Source organism: Myxocyprinus asiaticus, chromosome 15 (assembly GCF_019703515.2).
Source record: "Myxocyprinus asiaticus isolate MX2 ecotype Aquarium Trade chromosome 15, UBuf_Myxa_2, whole genome shotgun sequence".
Lineage (NCBI taxonomy): Eukaryota > Metazoa > Chordata > Actinopteri > Cypriniformes > Catostomidae > Myxocyprinus > Myxocyprinus asiaticus.
The window spans coordinates 47379087-47399281 of NC_059358.1; the positions used below are offsets into that span (position 1 = coordinate 47379087).

A 20195-nucleotide genomic window follows, 5' to 3' on the forward strand; every position below is an offset into this window, starting at 1 on the left:
AAGTCTTTTCAGTAAACAAAGAGAATATAGGCCTTTATACAGGCTATCTGACACCCAGCACATCTATATATAGATCCAGACCTCAAGTTTATCTGCCAATGGCTGTGTGTGTCTGTGTATGTGTTTCTGCAAGAGAGAAAGAGAGAATTAGAGCAAAGCCATCAGACAGCAGTATGAATAGCATTATTTAATCAGACTGTGTGTTTGACCATTTATTCTTGCGCAGCAGTGTGTGTAAAATCTAAAAGAACAGCGCTGAGTTTTGGGAGCAAGGACCTTTAATGAGAGGTGTTACAGTAAAATAGAGCACGACCACAAGAGCTGTACAAGCATTATTGTTCCTGGCAGGTTTCTTAAATTGCATCTTATTATAGCTTAAAAGATTTTTGACAGTGCAAGTGGGGAGTCTCTTGGGTGACTGCTAACACTTTAAACACTCCAGGATTCATCAAAATCCAAACCTCTGCACCGTTACATGTACAACTACATTGAATAATAGGATGAAACCTATAGTTCAGTACAGGGATGGCATGGTGGCTCAGTGGTTAGCACTGTTGCATTGCAGCAAGGAAGTCCTGGGTTTGAGTCCCAGCTCCATCAGGCCTTTCTGCCCCCATGTGGGGGTGCTCTGGTTTCCTTTGCAAACTAAAAATTTATGAAGGTTAAGTGTAGACCCTTTTCCCAAGACAGCTGAGACAGGCTCCAGCACTACCCATGACTCTGCATAGGACAAGAGGCTATAGAATATGGATGGATATATTTTAACACTGTAAAGATGAAGTGTCATTTCTGCTCCACTAGCGTCACCAAACAGAATTGCAATAATAAAGTCTGTTTTCATACAGTCACCTCTCTTTATTATTTGTAGGTATTTGTACGTAAAATTTAAACTTTAATTTTCTATGCTGAAATATTCAATATGGATGTATTGATAACATTTAAAATATAACATTTTGTAGGTATACAGCTTTAGAAATGTTAAAAAAATATATATGAATCCTTTATAACATAAATATATTTGTATAGTTAAATTTTTTTTGGACATCAATTTATGGATATCTTAGATCCCTTACTCATACCCCTTAACATAACCACTTTTCAATAATAATAATAATAAAATAAAAAAAAACTAACAAGTTGATAATTGTATGGTTACACTAATCTTTGATGGTTATACAACAGTTTGTCTGGGTCCTCGAATCCAAAATATATTTTTTTATGAGTTACATAATGAGCAAGTTGAGTTGTTGAGAGAGTCTGTGTTGTCAGTCAGTTTCTTTAACCTCCTGAGACCCGAGCATGACTGCTATGTGCATTTTCCACACGCAAAGAAATTATTATTATTATTTATTTATTTTTTTTCTTTTGAAGAGCAAATAGTTTCAGTTAGATGTCCTCATATGAGGACAGCAGGACTAAGTTGTGAAATTTGAAATAATACCAAGCTATAAAAAGACTTTATTTTCTTTTTTCTTTTTTTTTTATCAGTTTGTTTATTATGGACCATACTCAGGACCAGTTGGTCTCCATATAAACATTGATTTCAGCCTTTAACATTCGTTGGAATTCAGGATTTTGCAAAAGGGATACATTAAAGTGCCAACTATATGATTTCCTTTTCTCCATATGTGGCAACACCTCAAAACACATCAGGGCGTGATCTGAGACTAAAATGTTTCCAATTGAGCAATCAACAACAGATTAAATGAGGGACTTAGATATTAAAAAAAAATCTATTCTAGAGTAAATCTTATGGATTGATGAAAAAAATTTATAGTCCTTGCCAGATGGGTTCAAAAGTCTCCAAATATCTGTAAGCCCAAGATTTTTACACATCTTGTGAAGCATCAATGTTGCTCTAGGGGGCTTGCACACTTTTGCTTCACTATGATCAAGGACTGAGTCCATCAAAAGATTAAAGTCTCCTCCCAATATTATATCATGAGGGGTGCCAGCAACTTGCAACATCCCATCAAGATCTATAAAAAAAGCTTCTGATCATCAACATTAGGTACGTAAATATTAGCCAAAATAAGACTTTGCCCCTGAATTTCTGCTAAAAAATAATGACTCTTCCTAATTTATCTTTAATCTGTTTGAGACATTTGAATTGTAAATGTTTACTTATCTGCTTTTACTTGAGCCAGCACTTAAGAAAACCTGTCCACCCCATATCTTCCCAAATTTTCAGCTTCCTGCGGGGAAAGATGCGTTTCTTGAAGAAACACTATATCATATTTCTTACGCTTAAGAAGAGAAATACCTTCCTTCTTTTTATGGGGTGCCCCAACCCATTCACATTCCATGTGGAAAGAGACAATCCACTCATATTAACATTTGACATTTTGACATATGAGAAAAAATAGATTGTGTCAAAAACAAAATTATAAAGACCACATTCCAACATTAGAGCAACAATCAAACCCCAAACTTCCTCCAGAACCAAACAAACAGAAAAAAAGGAAAACGTGTGCATTAACCCCGTGCGAGACAGCGCCAACTGGCATCCATCCATTTAAAATCAAACAGCACATGTACGCCTATGAGAGCCCCCATGACACTTTTGCTGTCAGAACGCTGAAGTCCAGTGTTTCTATACCAATTTTGTGAGACAGAATTACACAACAAAAGAAAATCTATAAAATATACTCCAGCAAATAGGCAGAAGAAACACAAAGAACATGTAGATTCATCCACATAACTGTCCCAAAACAAACTCCAGCCGCTAGGCGGAACCAGTACAAAAAAAAAAAAAAAGCCGTTAATTTTTCTCGGACAGTCAAACAAATGTTCAGTGAGCCAGCCCATTCGACTGCTACATGAGTGCAACAAATGACCCAGTCTCTCCAATGTCTTGCAAGAAATACTCCACAAAACAAACTCCAGCCAATAGGATGCATAAGCACAAAGAACGTTGAGATTCATCCACAACACTGTCCTGAAGGAGTGTTATTCCACAAAACAAACTCCAGCCACTAGGCGGAACCAGCACAAAAAATAAATAAAAAAGGCGCTCAGTTCCTCAAACAGTCAAGTGAATGTTCAGTGAGTCAGGCCCACTCGGCTGCAACGTGAGTACCACAAAATAACTTACTCACTCCACTGACTTTATGAAGGACAATGCTTGCTGTGGGCATGTGAATGTTTTACGGCCATCTATTCTCAATTTGGCAGGGAACATCATTGCAAAAGCGACCTTCCATTGATGCAAGAGTTTCTTGCATTCCTTGAATCGATCACGTTTCTCTCTTGTCGAATTCGCAAAGTCTGGGAACAAGAAAATGCTATGGTTTTTCCAAGAAAGCTTTCCTTTACTCCTCGCCTCACGTAACACAAGATCTTTATCGGATGATCTCAGAAATTTGGCCAGAACTGATTGGGGCCTGTCTCCCTCAGCAGATCACTGAGCCGGAACCCTGTGAGCTCGCTCGATTTCCAGCTTATGGCCTATTATGTCGAGCAGACTCGGAAAGAGACCGTCCAGGAATTCCACCATATTCTGACCCTCTGCTCCCTCAGGAATTCCAACAATACGGACGTTATTCCGCCAACTACGATTCTCCATATCCTCCAGCTTTTCCCAGACGTGCTCCACTTTGGTCACTAGTGGGTTAGCAGCTAATTCCCTCTCCGATGACTCCAGATAATTGATCTGTTTCTCGACATCCCCCACTCTTGTAACCACCTCAGTAAATTTCATCTGTGAATCGATTGACGTATTACAGCAAGATCCTCCAAGTCAGCAACAACCTTCGTCAGCATTGCCGACACGTTCAACAATTCACGCCAAATTTTCTTCACTTCTCCGGCCAAATCAGCTGATGTGGGCCTTCACCCTCTGTTCAGATCACGCCCCTCTCCAGTGGCTCCACCGCATGAAGGATACCAATGCATGGATCACCTGTTGGTACCTGGCACTTCAGCCATACAAATTTGAGGTGATCCACAGACCAGGAGCGCAGATGGCTGTGGCTGACTTTCTCTCCAGAAATGGGGAGGGAGTTGGCAGGCCGGATGTTACCCTAGCCTGAATCAGGTGGTGGGGATATGTGGTTATGGGGGCGTGGTCGTGTGTCTGTCTGCGGGAGAGAGAGAGATCGGTAATACTTGTCACCTGGGTTGTCATTATATCTAACACCTGTTTTTCGTTGTAGTGATGGCGGAAGGAGACATAAAAAGGTGCACAAGGTGTCAGAATGACAGAGAGAGACCAGAGAGAGAGAGAAGGAACAGCTTCTGGTTCGCTGCCAACTGGAAATGCCGCCATGTAGTCCTCGGCCAGCTTGACCACCTCCTCCAGCGACGTCGGGCGGTAGCACTGGACCCACTCTGCCATCCGTCGAGGAAGCTGGGAGATGAATTGCTCCAGTGTCACCAGATCAAGGATCTCCACAGTGCCGTGGGCTCCCTCAGCCAGCAACCATTTTTGGCAGGCATCCTGGAGTTGTTGGGCAAAAGCAAACGGCCATGTTTCCCGAACCTCAGGGACCTGAAATGTTGGCGGCTCTGTTCGGGAGTATGGCCAACCCGTTCCATGATGACCCTCTACAGGTCTTTATACTCGAGGAGGCTGGCGGCAGGAAGTTGCTGGGCCGCTAGCTGTGCTTCCCTGGAGAGTAGCAGTAACAGGCGGTCTACCCACTGGTCAGGAGGCCACTTCCACACTTCAGCTGTCTTTTCAAAGAGGTCAAGGAAGGCCTCGGGATCATCGCCTGGCCCCATTTTGATGAGAGTCACTGGCAATGTGGGCTCTGGGGTAGCAGCTGCAGCCCCCTCTCAGTCCATCAGGCTCCGGAATGCCTGTCAGTCCTCCGCTTGTGCCTGGAGCAGGAGTTGGAATCTCTTTTTTAATATTTTGTTTTAATAAAAGTTTACTGCATTTTATATTTTTTAAAAAATACAGTATTTTGTATCTTGAAAATACACAAAATACATGTAAAATTGGCCATTCAATGAAGTATCACTATTAGGCTGAAATCCATCTGGACCTATTCTGTATGGAAAGAACATTTTGGTGTACAACTACTTAGAAACTTTTGTTTTCATTTCATTTCTCTTCCTTTCCCCTGTCCAGTTGAAAATAAGAAATGACAAAAAAAACATTTATTATGTATGTGTTATTTTACTTGGACATCGCACTTGATATAAACTATGGTAATGGTTTATATCAAAGTAACATCTAATGCCATCACTGTACCATGGCACTGCCACAGTACTTTTTTGTAAAAGTTAGGTTAAGGCAATCAAATAAAGACAATGATATATAAACAGGTACATGATTACAAAATTATGTGATGCAAAATAGCAGCCATTTCTATACTTATTTCTGTCCAGGTTACACTGCAGCCTGCTATTTTTTTATTTATTTATCCTTTATTTAGCCAGGAAAGTCTCATTGAGATTTTCAAGATCTCTTCTTTCTAGGGAGTCCTGGTCAAGATGGCAGATTCCTGGTCATTACTTGTGGCAAACCCTATTAAAGGAGTCATGAAATGGAAAATCAAATTTTCCTTGATATTTAGACATATAAGAGGTTAGGTAAAGTTAGGTTACTATAAAAACATACTGAAAATTTCTCATATTTAAAACTTCCTCCCCAGTCTAAAAAAAGCATTTATAGTTACCACCTTTTTGAAACATCTGGTTTTGAAAAGTGTGTGTTCTCAACGTCATGAGACATTGCTCAGTTGTATTTACACAACCCACAACATGTGTTATAGCATCCTTGGACCCACCCACTGGTGCTCAGTTTGTATCATAAACAGAGATGGAGAGAGACAGATCTAGTTTTACCAACTATTCCTGAACACTAAAGGGGACCCATCTGGACTATTTTAAAGTTTTTTGTGCATATAACATGCATTACACAGACGTCTTTGACTGTTGTCATGTTTATCGCACCGCTTTTAAAAGTCGCGGTGTCAAGCTGGACATCTTTGACCGCTGGGATGCATTTCTGGTGATCTGCGCCTCAGTGCATCTATGTGCGAGTGTCGTGTTTCACCGTGGAATAGACTGTGTACGTGCGGCTAATATCAGCGTTGAATGCTTGTGAACCAGTCATAATACAATTTCAGCTTTTCAAAGGAAATGTTATTGAAGAATGGGGCAGTTCAAAACACTTGGACTTGACAGCAAAACCGTGAGTTAACAGTTTAATTCATGAATATTTCGAATGTCTTGACTGTTTGATAGTTATGGTGCTGCTTGAGAGAACATTTTAATATATTCGGATACAATATGTTGGATGTGTGTTATGCGTAAACCCTGAAATTTAGTTTTATAATGTTGTGGAGAGATTGTTATTCTCTTCTGATTGAGTTTCAAATATGGCTGAATTTGAGGGGCTGCACGATGTTAGCCAATCAGAACAGTGGGCATTTACATTGATGTTTAAAGGAGTCACTGAGCATTTGAGACAGAGGGCCTGAGACAGGATGGAAAATGATCATTTATTACTAAACTATGACAGTTTTCATGCAAAACACTTTACTGACATTGTCAGTGGACCTCAGGGAACATAATGAAATTGTAAAAAAACAAAACAAAAACAAAAAAGCATTTCATGGCCCCATAAAAACCATTAAAGAGTGTCCCCGGTGTAAATAGCATCTGCCACACAGTGCAGCTATTTGCACCTCAATAGTCTGGTGGAACCACAGAAATATATGACATAATAATATTTAATTTAATACTACTTAAAATAATAGATAAAAATTAATATAAACGTTGATTTATCACAGTGATTTGGTCACTGTGAAGGTCAGAGAGTGCAGAGAAGTGTTTGATCCGGAGGCTGGGTCTGTCGATTGCTCTCGTACCCACATGAAACCATGGATACTGTTGTAAAACCAGTGTTATTTTTTCTAAGGTAAGGTTAAAGTTAGGTTTAGGGATAGGGATAGAGGTTGATGTAGTGTGTCTGTCGGACTCTAAATAAACACAATAAACACATTGCAGTGATGCCCATACTGTACGTTAGTATTTTAATATGGGTGCAAATAATAACTGACACTATTTGAACCAGGGTGCAATCAGTATCTACCATTATTTGCACCAGGGTTGGGGTGAAAATAATATTTGCCTCTATTTTCAATGGGGTGTAAATAGCATATACCATTATTTGCACCAGGGTGGAAATAGCATCTGCCTTAAATAAATCACGTGTTTTACACACTTGACTAGCTAGCTAGTAAATACACAAGCAGTTGCTAACACCAAAACCAATTAGCTAGCAAGACTGACTAGCTAGCACCAACGTCCAGTGCTAGTGTGAATGCTATTTTCCCCTGCCAGTGCTCTTTTGTTCCTTCATGCTAACTGAAGGCAAATCTGAATGATGTTCCACTTTAGCTTGATAGCTAGCAATCTAGCTAACGATTGCTAGTGAACTCGCTAACGATAGTTGATAGTTGGTAACTGTTGACATACATTGCATTGGCTGGCATGAAGTATCATAGCTACCTTAATATTTGAATGGAAATTAAATAACAGTTGCCAGCAAATATTATGTTTTTTGCAACAAGTAGAATCAACCATCACATCCTCACCTTATCTTAGTCCACATTTCCTTGCAGGAACTCTCTGACATCTGCAGCTTGTGTGCATGAAAGTTGGGGCTGCCTGAACTTGTTGATAATGGAAATCAGCAGCCTAATAAAGAGGCTGACTGGCACAAAGTATTTTATGTATTTTGAAAATACACAGATACCAAACTTAAATGTATTAAGATACAAATTACATTTGATTTTTTTTCAAAGTCTTTCAAATACTAAGTACAAAATAGTATTTTGTATTTCAAATACATCTATCTGAAATACTGCCCATCCCTGAGCGTGACGATGCAGTTTTTAATGTCTCCATGTAAACCTCCATTCATATTCATCTGCTAAACCTCTGATGTTGCCTTTATTTATTTATTTCAAAAAGTGATCAGCGCCTGAACTCTCATTTATTCTGCCTATGCAACAGTGTGTGATGAGACGATGGCAAAATGTCATAAACAGTAAAACTGCTTGCACTACAAACCAATGTGTTTATGAAAATAATAATTAATGATAATAATTAGATGACATACACTACCGGTCAAAAGTTTTGAAACACTTACTCATTCTTTATTATATATATATATATATATATATATATATATATATATATATATATATATATATATATATATATATTTTTTTTTTTTTTTTCTTTTTTTTTTTCTTTCTTTTTTTCTCACATTTTAGAATAATAGTAAAGTCATCAAAACTATGGAATAACATAAATGGAACTATGGGAATTATGTTGTGACGAAACAAAATCCAAAATAAATCAAAACTGTGTTATATTTTGGCATCTTCAAAGTAGTCACCCTTTGCCTAAAATTTGCAGATATGTACTCTTGTCAGTTTCTCAACCAACTTCTTGAGGTATCACCCTGGGATGCTTTTTAAACAGTATGGGTTTTCTTTATTATTTGGTCCAAGTTATAAATGTATTTATTTTATTTTTTTTTATTACATTTTAGTTTTATAATGAAATAAATTAATATGGTGGCACAATTATATTTTTGTCTACAAAACTAATTTCAAACATTTAAGCATACGCCTTCAGATCAAAAGATTTTTAAGATCATGAGAAACATTTCAGTCAAGTGTTTCAAAAGTTTTGACCGGTAGTATATATTGCCAGCCTGCAATATAAAGCAACATAATGTAGTATATTTGTATCGCTAAAATAGCTGGAGGTGGCTTATACAGGAAGAGGTCACCATTCAAGGAGGATAATGGCAGTGTCCTAGTCACGCTGAAAAATAAGATGGTTAAATAAAAATGTACTGAATTGAACTGGTAAGAAACCCAATATTACATTAAAATGCACAGTAGTACTGCTATTGCAGTACTCTAGCAAGAATAGTAATTACTAATAGTAATTAGTAATTCATGTGATTTATTTTTTTCTTTTGTAAAATAATCTATTTACAATTTTTGAATTAGTAATTTATAGTGGATTATATTTTTGAGATTTTTGAGGTATCATTCAAGCATAAATGCTGAAGTTTAAGGGTTTAAAGTTAGGGTTTGGGGTTTGTTTAAACCAATATCCATTAGTATGGACAATATAACAGCAATGGTTCCCTTAGCAAACACCACAAGTGGCATGCCTGGTTTAAAAAAAAAAAAAAATGGCCTCAATATCTTGATAAGTAGGTTGAGGGACAACACACCTTTTAGGTGACTGTGATTTTACCATGTAGGATGTGTTGCTAGAACAACATCTTTTGTTGGATCTGTGCCACGTATCACAACAAATTCAGGATTCCAGGATTGGTTTTAGTTTAAAAAAAAATGCAATTAGGCTTCATTAGAGTTAAAGAAATATTCCAGGTTCAATACAAGTTCAACTCAATCCACAGCATTTGTGGCATAATATTGATTACCACAAAAATTAATTCCTACTCGTCACACCTTTTCTTTAATAAAAGCAAAAATCTTGGTTACAGTGAGGCACTTACAATGGAAGTGAATGGGGCCAATTTCTGAACGTTAAAATACTCACTCTTTCAAAAATATAGACACAAGACATAAAAGATATGCGTGTAAACATGATTTTAGTGTGATTAAATCACTCTGAACATTTTCTGTGTGTAGCCAAGTGGAGAAATTTCATGTGATATAACTCTAGTCATAAATTGGATGTGTTTTACGACACCCGCTTTTTGGCACTCTCTCGTGTTAGAAGCGTGAGAACATACATTGTGCAAGAGAGCTCCCAGTTTTGTTAATCGGTTCAGAATTCTTTGGGATGCATATGGATTGCATGTGTGGAGTTTAACCACGTTTGCTGCATGTGATGACTGGCCTCTTACCATATTTGGTTATACAGTATTTCGTGAACCATATTTCATTTTTTTATTTCATTTCCATTTTTCTTTTTTTATACAGCCCCATCCACCGCTGTTTTTTTTTTTTAAACTTTTTTCAACAGCCATCAGAATAAAACTTCAAAAAGATATTTTTGTATCCTGTGTTGTTTCTGTACAACCCACCGGCTACATTTTTGGTACCAGGAGTGGGGTATCTGAATGTTGGGAGCCAATAGGTAAATTTTTGGTTCTTTTTTAAATATGGTAGAGGTGAAGATAGGTGCCAGTGGGACACAGAGTCTTCCTTAGTGCAGTTGTCCAGTGAAGAGACGTCAGACAGAGGTGACAAGGCAAGGTGACGAGACTGCTGGACGAGGAAGAGAGTGGGCACCTGAGTTCTGCTGATTCCACAGGGGAACTGTTTGATGAGACACCTATCCAGTGACTGTCTACAGGTGAACATAGAAGTAATATACAGACATTTGGCAGCATATCCTTTTGCTACAGAGGAAATAAATAATAATTAAAAAACATTATGGACTGATTAAGAGTATTTTTTATTGAGTCAAACTGAGATTATTTGAACATTTCAAAATGTCACAATCTGATGATGATAGTCCAGTATTACAAAACACTGGTGATGAACATGGTGCAGGTAGTAGTATGCATGATGTTCAGGGACAGATGCAAGAACTCACCAGAAAGCATGACGAGACCATGGCAGCTATCGCCAATTTGAGTAGAGAACCTACCAGGTCTTATGCATACAGTGCATCCGGAAAGTATTCACAGCGCTTCACTTTTTCCAATTTTTTTTATGTTACAGCCTTATTCCAAAATGGATTAAATTCATTATTTTCCTCAAAATTCTACAAACAATACCCCATAATGACAACGTGAAAGAAGTTTGTTTGAAATCTTTGCAAATTTATTAAAAAGAAAAAAAGAAAAAACAAATCACATGTAAATAAGTATTCACAGCCTTTGCCATGACACTCAAAATTGAGCTCAGGTGCATCCTGTTTCCACTGATCATCCTTGAGATGTTTCTACAACTTGATTGGAGTCCACCTGTGGTAAATTCAGTTGATTGGACATGATTTGGAAAGGCACACACCTGTCTATATAAGGTCCCACAGTTAACAGTGCATGTCAGAGCACAAACCAAGCCATGAAGTCCAAGGAATTGTCTGTAGACCTCCGAGACAGGATTGTATCGAGGCACAGATCTGGGGAAGGGTACAGAAACATTTCTGCAGCATTGAAGGTCCCAATGAGCACAGTGGCCTCCATCATCCATAAATGGAAGAAGTTTGGAACCACCAGGACTCTTCCTAGAGCTGGCCGCCTGGCCAAACTAAGTGATTGGGGGAGAAGGGCCTTAGTCAGGGAGTTGACCAAGAACCCGATGGTCACTCTGACAGAGCTCCAGCATTTCTCTGTGGAGAGAGGAGAACCTTCCAGAAGAACAACCATCTCTGCAGCACTCCACCAATCAGCCCTGTATGGTAGAGTGGCCAGACGGAAGCCACTCCTCAGTAAAAGGCACATGACAGCCTGCCTGGAGTTTGCCAAAAGGCACCTGAAGGACTCTCAGACCATGAGAAACAAAGATTGAACTCTTTGGCCTGAATGGCAAGCGTCATGTCTGGAGGAAACCAGGCACCGCTCATCACCTGGCCAATACCATCCCTACAGTGAAGCATGGTGGTGGCAGCATCATGCTGTGGGGATGTTTTTCAGTGGCAGGAACTGGGAGACTAGTCAGGATCGAGGGAAAGATGAATGCAGCAATGTACAGAGACATCCTTGATGAAAACCTGCTCCAGAGCGCTCTGGACCTCAGACTGGGGTGAAGGTTCATCTTCCAACAGGACAACGACCCTAAGCACACAGCCAGGATAACAAAGGAGTGGCTCCGGGACAACTCTGTGAATGTCCTTGAGTGACCCAGCCAGAGCCCAGACTTGAACCCGATTGAACATCTCTGGAGAGATCTGAAAATGGCTGTGCACCGACGCTCCCCATCCAACCTGATGGAGCTTGAGAGGTCCTGCAAAGAAGAATAGGAGAAACTGCCCAAACATAGGTGTACCATGCTTGTAGCATCATACTCAAAAAGACTTGAGGCTGTAATTGGTGCCAAAGGCACTTCAACAAAGTATTGAGTAAAGGCTGTGAATACTTATGTACATGTGATTTTTCATTTTTTATTTTTAATAAATTTGCAAAGACTTCAACAAAAACAAACTTCTTTCACATTGTCATTATGGTGTATTGTTGTAGAATTTTGAGGAAAATAATGAATTTAATCCATTTTGGAATAAGGCTGTAACATAACAAAATGTGGAAAAAGTGAAGTGCTGTGAATACTTTCTGGATGCACTGTATGTGCCAAGAGAATGTCACATTCAACCATTCAGTGGTGATTTCAGCAAAGATGGAAGATATGTTGATGAGTTTTTTGAAGAAGTTGAGATGGTGTTACATGCTAGAAATCAGACCACCAAGGACCAGTTAGACCTCGTACTCTCCCTCGTAAAGGGTGCAGCTTTAGAAGAGGTCAGATTATGGATGGGGAATGAACCAAAGCAACCATCTTTGTGTACTTGAGAGAAGCTTTTCGAGAAATGCGCAGTGTGTCTCAGTTATTATAAATATTCTGGAGCTGTAAACAAATGGAAGGTGAGGGTGTTCGTGCTTACTCTCATGCTTTGTCTCAAATTCTGTGTTCTATCCTGAAACAATTCTCAAATGTGAATTTGGCCATCCGAGATCAATTCATTGAGGGGATTAGGGACGCAGGCCTAAGAAGGGAGCTTCGTAAACTTGTGAGAGACAAGCCACAGTCAACACTAATTAAAGTACATGATGAAGCCCTCATGTGGTCTTTAGAAGATCCTAAATCTCATGTCACAAAATTAGTCAGCAACAGAAGTGTTGTGTCTGAGACAGCAGAAGCTCAGCGCGCTGCTGTTGGTATACCTGAGAAAAACCCTGCTGCTCTTTTAAAAGTTGTAAAAATTGTAGCAGAACAAGGAAAAGCTATAAGAGAGCTAACACAAGCTGTTGAGAAACTCACTTTGCAATGCACTAATTCAGAACCTGTGGCTCATTGTAAACCCAAGATGCAGCCAAGGTTTACAGATGATGGTCAGCCAATAGGTTTCCAGTGTAATGGTGTAGGACACATAACTAAGAGGTGTGTGAACAAAAACAAACATACTGTCACAGAGAATGCTACATAGTTAGTGCAGTAGGGAAACTTGCACCCTCGCTTGCTGTGAGCCAGGCAGTGCGAAGGCAGTCCATAGGCTCAGCCAATATTGATACTTGTCGTGACCAACTACTCAAGCGTGCATTGGGAAAATGTCCTGTTGCTAATCTAAAGATTAGTGGAATAATGGTCTCTTGTTTTCTTAATACTGGAAGCCAAGTCAGTGCTATTTCTGAGAGTTTCATCAGAGAACACCTGTCTAGGAAGGATGAAGATATGCTATCCACAGCAGATTATCTGAAGATTACAGCTACTAATGGTTTAGACATACCATACCTAGGTTATCTTGAATTAGAGGTTAAAACCATGGGCATTACCCTACCAGACTGTAGTTTTCTAGTAGTCAGAGACTCACAAAACTCTTCTGCTGTACCAGCCCTCACTGGCATGAACATCATTATCAGATGTAGACAACTGGTTCATGCAGAGTTTGATACTACCCTAGGTGGAGAGTTGCAGTCTGATTGGAGGGAGGCATTTCAACAGATGCAGAGTGCCAGCAGTCTAGAGAAGCGAAGCGTATTCTGAATAGCTGGAGAAGACATGGTACACATACTTGCTTCATCAATTACAACGGTAATGGTCAAGGGAGCAAAGACTATGTTACATGATGGTTCATGTGACTTCCTGTTAGAACCAGTGAACACACCCTTACCTGGCGGTCTGATTGTTGTTCCCTCTCTTCTGTCTTAAGAGAAACTGTTGTTTCCTGTACAGGTTGTGAACCTCTCCCCAGAAGATATTTGGTTACAGGCCAGAACAAAACTTGCCACTATGTCTCATGTCGAGAGTGTGAAGTCCAATGAGACATGTGAGATTTCAAAAAATTTCTGCTAATATTGAAGAGATCAGTGTGAACACAAAGGACAGTCAGTTATTGCTACACAAACTACACATTGGTGGTACTCCTGAACAGCAGGCAGAGCTTAGTGATTTGTTGATGAAGTGCTCTGATGTTTTTGCTCTCGAGGCGTATCCCACCTACTCAGTATAGGGTAGTTAGAGAATATATCACGAAGCTTCCATAGAAAGGAGTGAGTTAAGAAAGCACTAGTTCTTATGCTTCACCTTTTGTGCTGATTTTTAGGTGAAATACTGCCCAGGACGGCATAATGCAGCTGCTGATGCCCTCTCTAGGCAGCCATCAGCAGGGGAGCCTGCCACTCCTGAGGATGCAGAATATGATGACTCTATTGCCATCTGCAATATAATAAACAAAGGAATAGCCTTAGAACCTGACTTAGTGATGGCTGGTGAAAAGTGCTGTAGGGTTAGACAGATTCGTGCTTTAGAGTGTGGAGCAGAGGAAGGTAGTAACCTTCACGGAAGTACGCCTAATCTGCTGGGTTATACAACAGATGAACTGAAGGATTTTCAAATGAAAGATCCCACTCTCATTTCTTTTAGAACCTCTTGGGAACGTAAACAAAATCCCACCACTCGTGAGAGATCTGGTCTATCAAAGTCTGTACTGTCACTGATAAAGCAGTGGAAGTGTGTTAGACAGCTGGATGGCTTGCTTTATCACATTGTGGATGACCAACATCATGGTGAATGTCAACAGCTGCTCTTACCCTCATGTCTAAAAGAACAGATACTTGAAAGTTTCCATGACTTTATGGGACATCAGGGCATTGAGCACATGCTAAATCTGTTGAGGCAACGATGCTTCTGGGTTGGCATGTATAATGATGTGGAGCAGTGGATCAAAAATTGTCAAAGGTGCATCTTAACCAAGATGCCACAGCCAAGGATACATCCTCCTATGAAGTCATTTCTGGCTTCAAGGCCCCTTTAAGTAGTGGCAGTAGATTTTACTGTGCTTGAACCTGCCTCTGATGGCCGTGAGAATGTGTTAATTGTGACTGATGTTTTCACAAAGTTCACACAGGCGTTTCCAACCAAGGATCAAAGGGCTGATACCACTGCCAAGATCCTTCTGAAAGAGTGGTTCATGAAATATGGTGTGCCTGAATGATTGCATTCTGATCAGGGTAGAAATTTTTAAAGCGACGTGATTGCTGAGCTGTGTAAAATGTATAGTGTAAAGAAAACCCGCACCACACCCTATCAGGGTAACACTCAGTGTGAGCGCTTTAATAGAATGCTTCATGATCTATTACGTACACTTCCCCCTGAAAAGAAAAAGCATTGGTCAGAACACCTTCCTGAATTAGTTAATGCTTATAATGTAACACCACATGCAACCACTGGATACTCAACACATTATTTGCTGTTTGGAGTCAACCCACATCTTCCAGTGCACTGCTAGGTCAAGAGCAAACTGTGGACAGAAAACATGATTGTTAGTGATTCACCAAGACAGATTGAGAGAAGCTCATGAAAAAGCCAGGGAATATTTTGAACACAAGGCTTCAGAGAGACTTGCCCCTTTTAATGACAAGGTCTCTTGCCCTGTGATTGATGTGGGTCAGCAGGTATACTTGCGTTACAGACCTTTGGGTAAGAACAAAATACAGGATTCATGGGGTCCTACTGTATACAGGGTCATGGATGTGCAGGGTACTACACACACTATTGAGCCCCTTGAGGGTGGTCCAATAAAGAAAGTCCATAGATTTGACTTGTGGCCTTGTGTTAACACTGTTCCTGAGCCAGAGGTGACTGAAACCCGTTCTCCCACAACACCATAATCGAGGGGAGAATCTGTTTCTGAGCAGGTTGAGGTTGTGCATTCTGATCCTGATTTTGTTGTGTTAGAAGAAATTCCAGCATTACGGACGTGACATTTGCAGTGAAAGTGTGAACTTGAACTTCTCATAGAAAGTACTCAGTACCAGTATATAGCACCATTTGTAAGTATAATCATAAATCTCTTCAGATAGGTTAGTCCAGACATCAGGACATTTTTATTCTAAATGAGTTTTCTTCACGTTTAGATTGGGAAATGAATGTGCATTACAGATGTGACTAAAATGGACATGAGTTTTTAGGAGACCACATGCTTTGTAAAAACTCTGTGAATTAAAAAAAAAAAAAAAAAAAAAACTGAAATAATACTAGCCACATAATGTAGAAGGGTTGGCACTAATAGGAACATGAAATATTTATTTTTTAAATATATATTTATATATTCAATTTAACAGTGAACTCTGTTGGGTCTTTAAACTATAAGATCTGAGACATCGGGTTAAGGCTGTATAATAATGTTAAATTAAAACTGATATTTGCATTGTGAAAACGCTATATGGTTTTGCAAGATTATTGTCAAAAGGAAGACATCGCAAATTGTTGTGAATTTAAGCAAAGCACATGTGGCGCGCTCTCATACGTGTAACCCATCATTGAAGGCTTTTTTTAAGAGCTGTGTGTACTGTAGATAATACTGAATTTAGAGAATGTGATATTAATGCTATTCTTGCGTGTGCTTGTTACAAAGGTATGCATATAGTAATACTTGCTTTGTTCTAAACAGCTACATGTTTGTTAAATGTTACAGAACAAATCTCAAGTGCATCAAAATGACCACATGGTCTATGTTTTTGTGTCAAAACAATCACGCTATTATATTTAATCTAGCCTATCTCAGTTTAAGTCACAATCATGCGTCAAAAAGATCGCATTAGCCTACTATGCTTTTATGTCAAAATTATTCCAATCATGTCATGTCTAATGATGCCTCGCAATGCAAGATGTCACTTTCGGCACTTTGAATTCTAAGAAGAGGAAAAAAGATGCAGCAACATGATCTGAAATAACATCAAGATGTCAACGACAAGGTCAGCATACATTTAATATTTCATATTAAGTATTCATATTAATTTCAAATGTACTTTTACTTGTTAAACCTGAACATGCTTCAGAAATAATTTTAGCAATTATAATTTAAAGTAATAGTTGACAAAAGCAACCTTATTCACGCACTTGAACTGTAAACAACTATAAATTTCATATAAAACATTCCCAACACTTTGTAGTGATGAAACTATTAAAACTATTATATTACCTATCAAAGTGCAGAAACGCTGAATTATTATTTTTAATGTAAATCAGAGGTAGTGAATACAACAAGGGAAATAAATATCAATTAACCTAAACAAATATGAACAAATGTGAGTGTGGCAGGGCGGAGGGCAGGGCCGGGTTGTGATTCCGTACACCCAACAGGCCAACTGGAGACGGCAGTGCGACAGAGAGAGAGAGTTACGGACAGCTGTCTGGCACCTGTGTGTGTTTGTCTTTTTGGCTACATTTATCATTAAACTATTATTTATATTATCAAGCCGGTTCTCGCCTCCTTTCCATTAACTGCATTACACTGGTGCCGAAATCCGGGAAGGAGGAGGGATGCGCCGTAGTAGAGTCCTCGCCACTACCATCCACCCCAACGGAGCAGCCACGGCCAACTGCTGGGGGACGGAGGAGCCCGGCCGCCTGAGAGCGGAGGAATGGCCGCTGACCGCGAGGGGAGGGGGGCTCCTGGCTGACCGCCTGGAGCAGGAGAACCGCTACCAGGGGCGGGGAAGACCCCTTCCGTCCACTGAAAACGTGGCGGGGCGTTCCATCCGCCAAGGGCTGGAAAACTGCCTCTGATCTGCCCGGGGAGGCGCGGCTGTTGTCCACTAGAGGGTGGAGGAGTGGCCGAGGACCAGGCTACGGCGTATTGGAGAACCGGCGAGTACGTTTTTTTTTTTTCTCTCTCTCTCCTCTCTCTCTCCAGCTGCCGCTCCGCTTTGGCCTTTCCCTCTCTTTTTTAAATATTAAGTTGGTATCATCGGCCTTTACGGCGTGTATGTACCGTGTTTTTTGTTATTGTTGTTTCCCTCCCCTTGTCACCCTCCCAGTTCCATGAAGGCGGGGATGACCTGCCGGCAGACAGGGCCGGAAGGGCATGCCTCCCCCCAGGGAAGGTGGGGGGGGGTTGATTTACGTCATGCCTGAGAGAACGAGGGAGGAATGTGGCAGGGCGGAGTGCAGGCTGGGTCGTGATTCCGCACACCCGGCCCCTAATTAGGCTGATTAAGCCTGAGAGGGATAAGGCCGACCAGAGATGGCAGTGCAACCGAGAGAGAGTTACGGACAGCTTTCTGACACCTGTGTGTGTTTGTCTTCTTTGGTTACGTTTATCATTAAACTATTATTTATATTATCAAGCCGGTTCTCGCCTCCTCCTTTCCATTGAACTGCGTTACAGTGAGTGACTGACATATCATTCAGGATTTCTTTAACGTCTTTTTTCCTCTCTAATCTATTTCTTTCTACTCTGCCAGAACTGTCTCTGCAAAGTGATTCAGCATCTGTAACAAGGACTGCCTGTCTGCTGAGATCATCTGTATTAACTGCCCATTTTACTGTTGCCCCCACACTATCTACAGCACCTTTGCCATGGCTTGTGGCAAAGACATGCCACTCTACACTTAAATTTGTGAACAAGTCCTGGAAAGTGGTTGAAAAGAAACACCAGATGAACTTGTTTTAAAATTGAGAAGCAGCACCATCACTGAATATGTGAAGCTGTCTCCTCTAAGGATGTTTCTCTTGAACATGTTCTGTGATCTTAGTGAGGAATGTTGCCACAGACCTGTTGCCATGTTCCAAGCTGTCACTCACAATGGCATATGACTCTGGATCTCCATAAGATCATAGAACAGATGTAAATATTGTGATCTGTTTCTGATGCCAGTGTGCAGATTGGATTTGATCTTCGTAGGCAGCTGTATAGTTTTCTGCAAAGTCAACTTGCAGCACCACAGTTTCATGGTTTGACTTTCATTGGGATTTTTTTTGTCTGAAAAGAGGCACTTTGTTGTCTTTTGATGAAACAGTGCTGCAAAAACTTAGAAAAGGCTGCCTTGTGAAAATGAAAAATATCACCCAGTGTGCCATTCTTTTGTACCTTACATGGCAGCCCTCCTGTTGCTTCCCATGTATACCAGGTGACCTTAATTTGTTTGTCTTCCTCAGGGATGTGGCAGAGGGTATGCATTTCCAAGAGCTCATTATTTTTTCAGCACACTGGCCTAACAATCACTGAGGCCTGTCTGGACTATAAACTACAGCCTCAATAAAATTCTGCATGCTTTGAAATACTTGCCTTGGTATCATGCAATGCACACAGTCCATGGCTAATTTGATATTTTCATGGTAACGGCAAAGGCACACATTCCTTGGCGTGTCTGAACACAGGAGTACGTGGGATGGCCGGAGCTCAGCAAACTTTGATTTCCCAATTGCAGGCTCTGGATGTTCCCTTTTGAAACAGCGGTAGGCCTAGGATTGACATTATCAAATGCCATTTCTGAATCTTCTTATTTAGCCCTCCCTCTCTCACAGTGACCACATTCCTCATCCCTGGAGCTTGTCTTGAAATGTCATCTCATTCATAGAAATCATATGTAGTGCTAGTGGGAGTCACATTATTTTTTTTTCCACTGGAAGAAGGCCCATTAACATGGACATTTTTTGTATGACATATTTTTGTTTTGTTTTGTTTTTGTGAGGGCTAGTTGGTAAAGCTTTGAGTGCTCATTTCACTGCTTTGCCTAGAGACTGTCTTGTTTTAAACTGAGATCTCTTGGGTGAGCAAGGAACCTGGGATTTTTTTCAGTAAATGCCTTTTTCTCTGCCTTTGTCTTGCAAGAGCGCTGACACTATCTGCCTCTTGTTTCGATTGTGTTTTCTTCTTTCTCATTCTTCCTGCCTATTTTCTTTTCCTTTCCTTTTCTTCCTCTCCCTGAATGCCTTCTGTCTTTCAGCATCCGTTTTTGCCATTGCACTGTAAAATGATTCTTATTTTTTTGTTCATTTGTTATTTGTTACTGTATATAGTTTTATTGTTTGTCAGTATTTATTATTTGTTATTTATTTTTGTATGTTAGCATTGCTAAATTGTAATAAATAATGCGGTTAAAACTGATTAGCACAGTGTGTTTCTGTTTATTTTTTTGTAATTTAGTGTTTTTTTTTTTTTTCATAAGATACATTTACATATACTTAAAAAGTATAAAATGACTCACAAATGAGTGGGAATAAAGTGGGAATTCGATCCGAAAATCGGAGCTTGGGAAACACCTCAGACTTCATGACCAATGACAGCGAGAAGGG

The 20195-nt window shown here is 40.0% G+C and overlaps 1 protein-coding gene across 1 annotated transcript in view; it reads left to right on the forward strand.

The window, feature by feature from the left end:
- LOC127452547 (uncharacterized) overlaps nt 1-5178 on the forward strand; it is a 54837-nt gene extending 49659 nt beyond the window's left edge. The window contains exon 2 of the mRNA XM_051718077.1: nt 4155-5178. Within this exon, the coding sequence (XP_051574037.1) occupies nt 4157-4864 (708 nt within the window). The 5' untranslated portion in view covers nt 4155-4156 and the 3' untranslated portion in view covers nt 4865-5178. The remainder of the gene's footprint in view (nt 1-4154) is intronic.
- Nucleotides 5179-20195: the final 15017 nt, after the last annotated feature.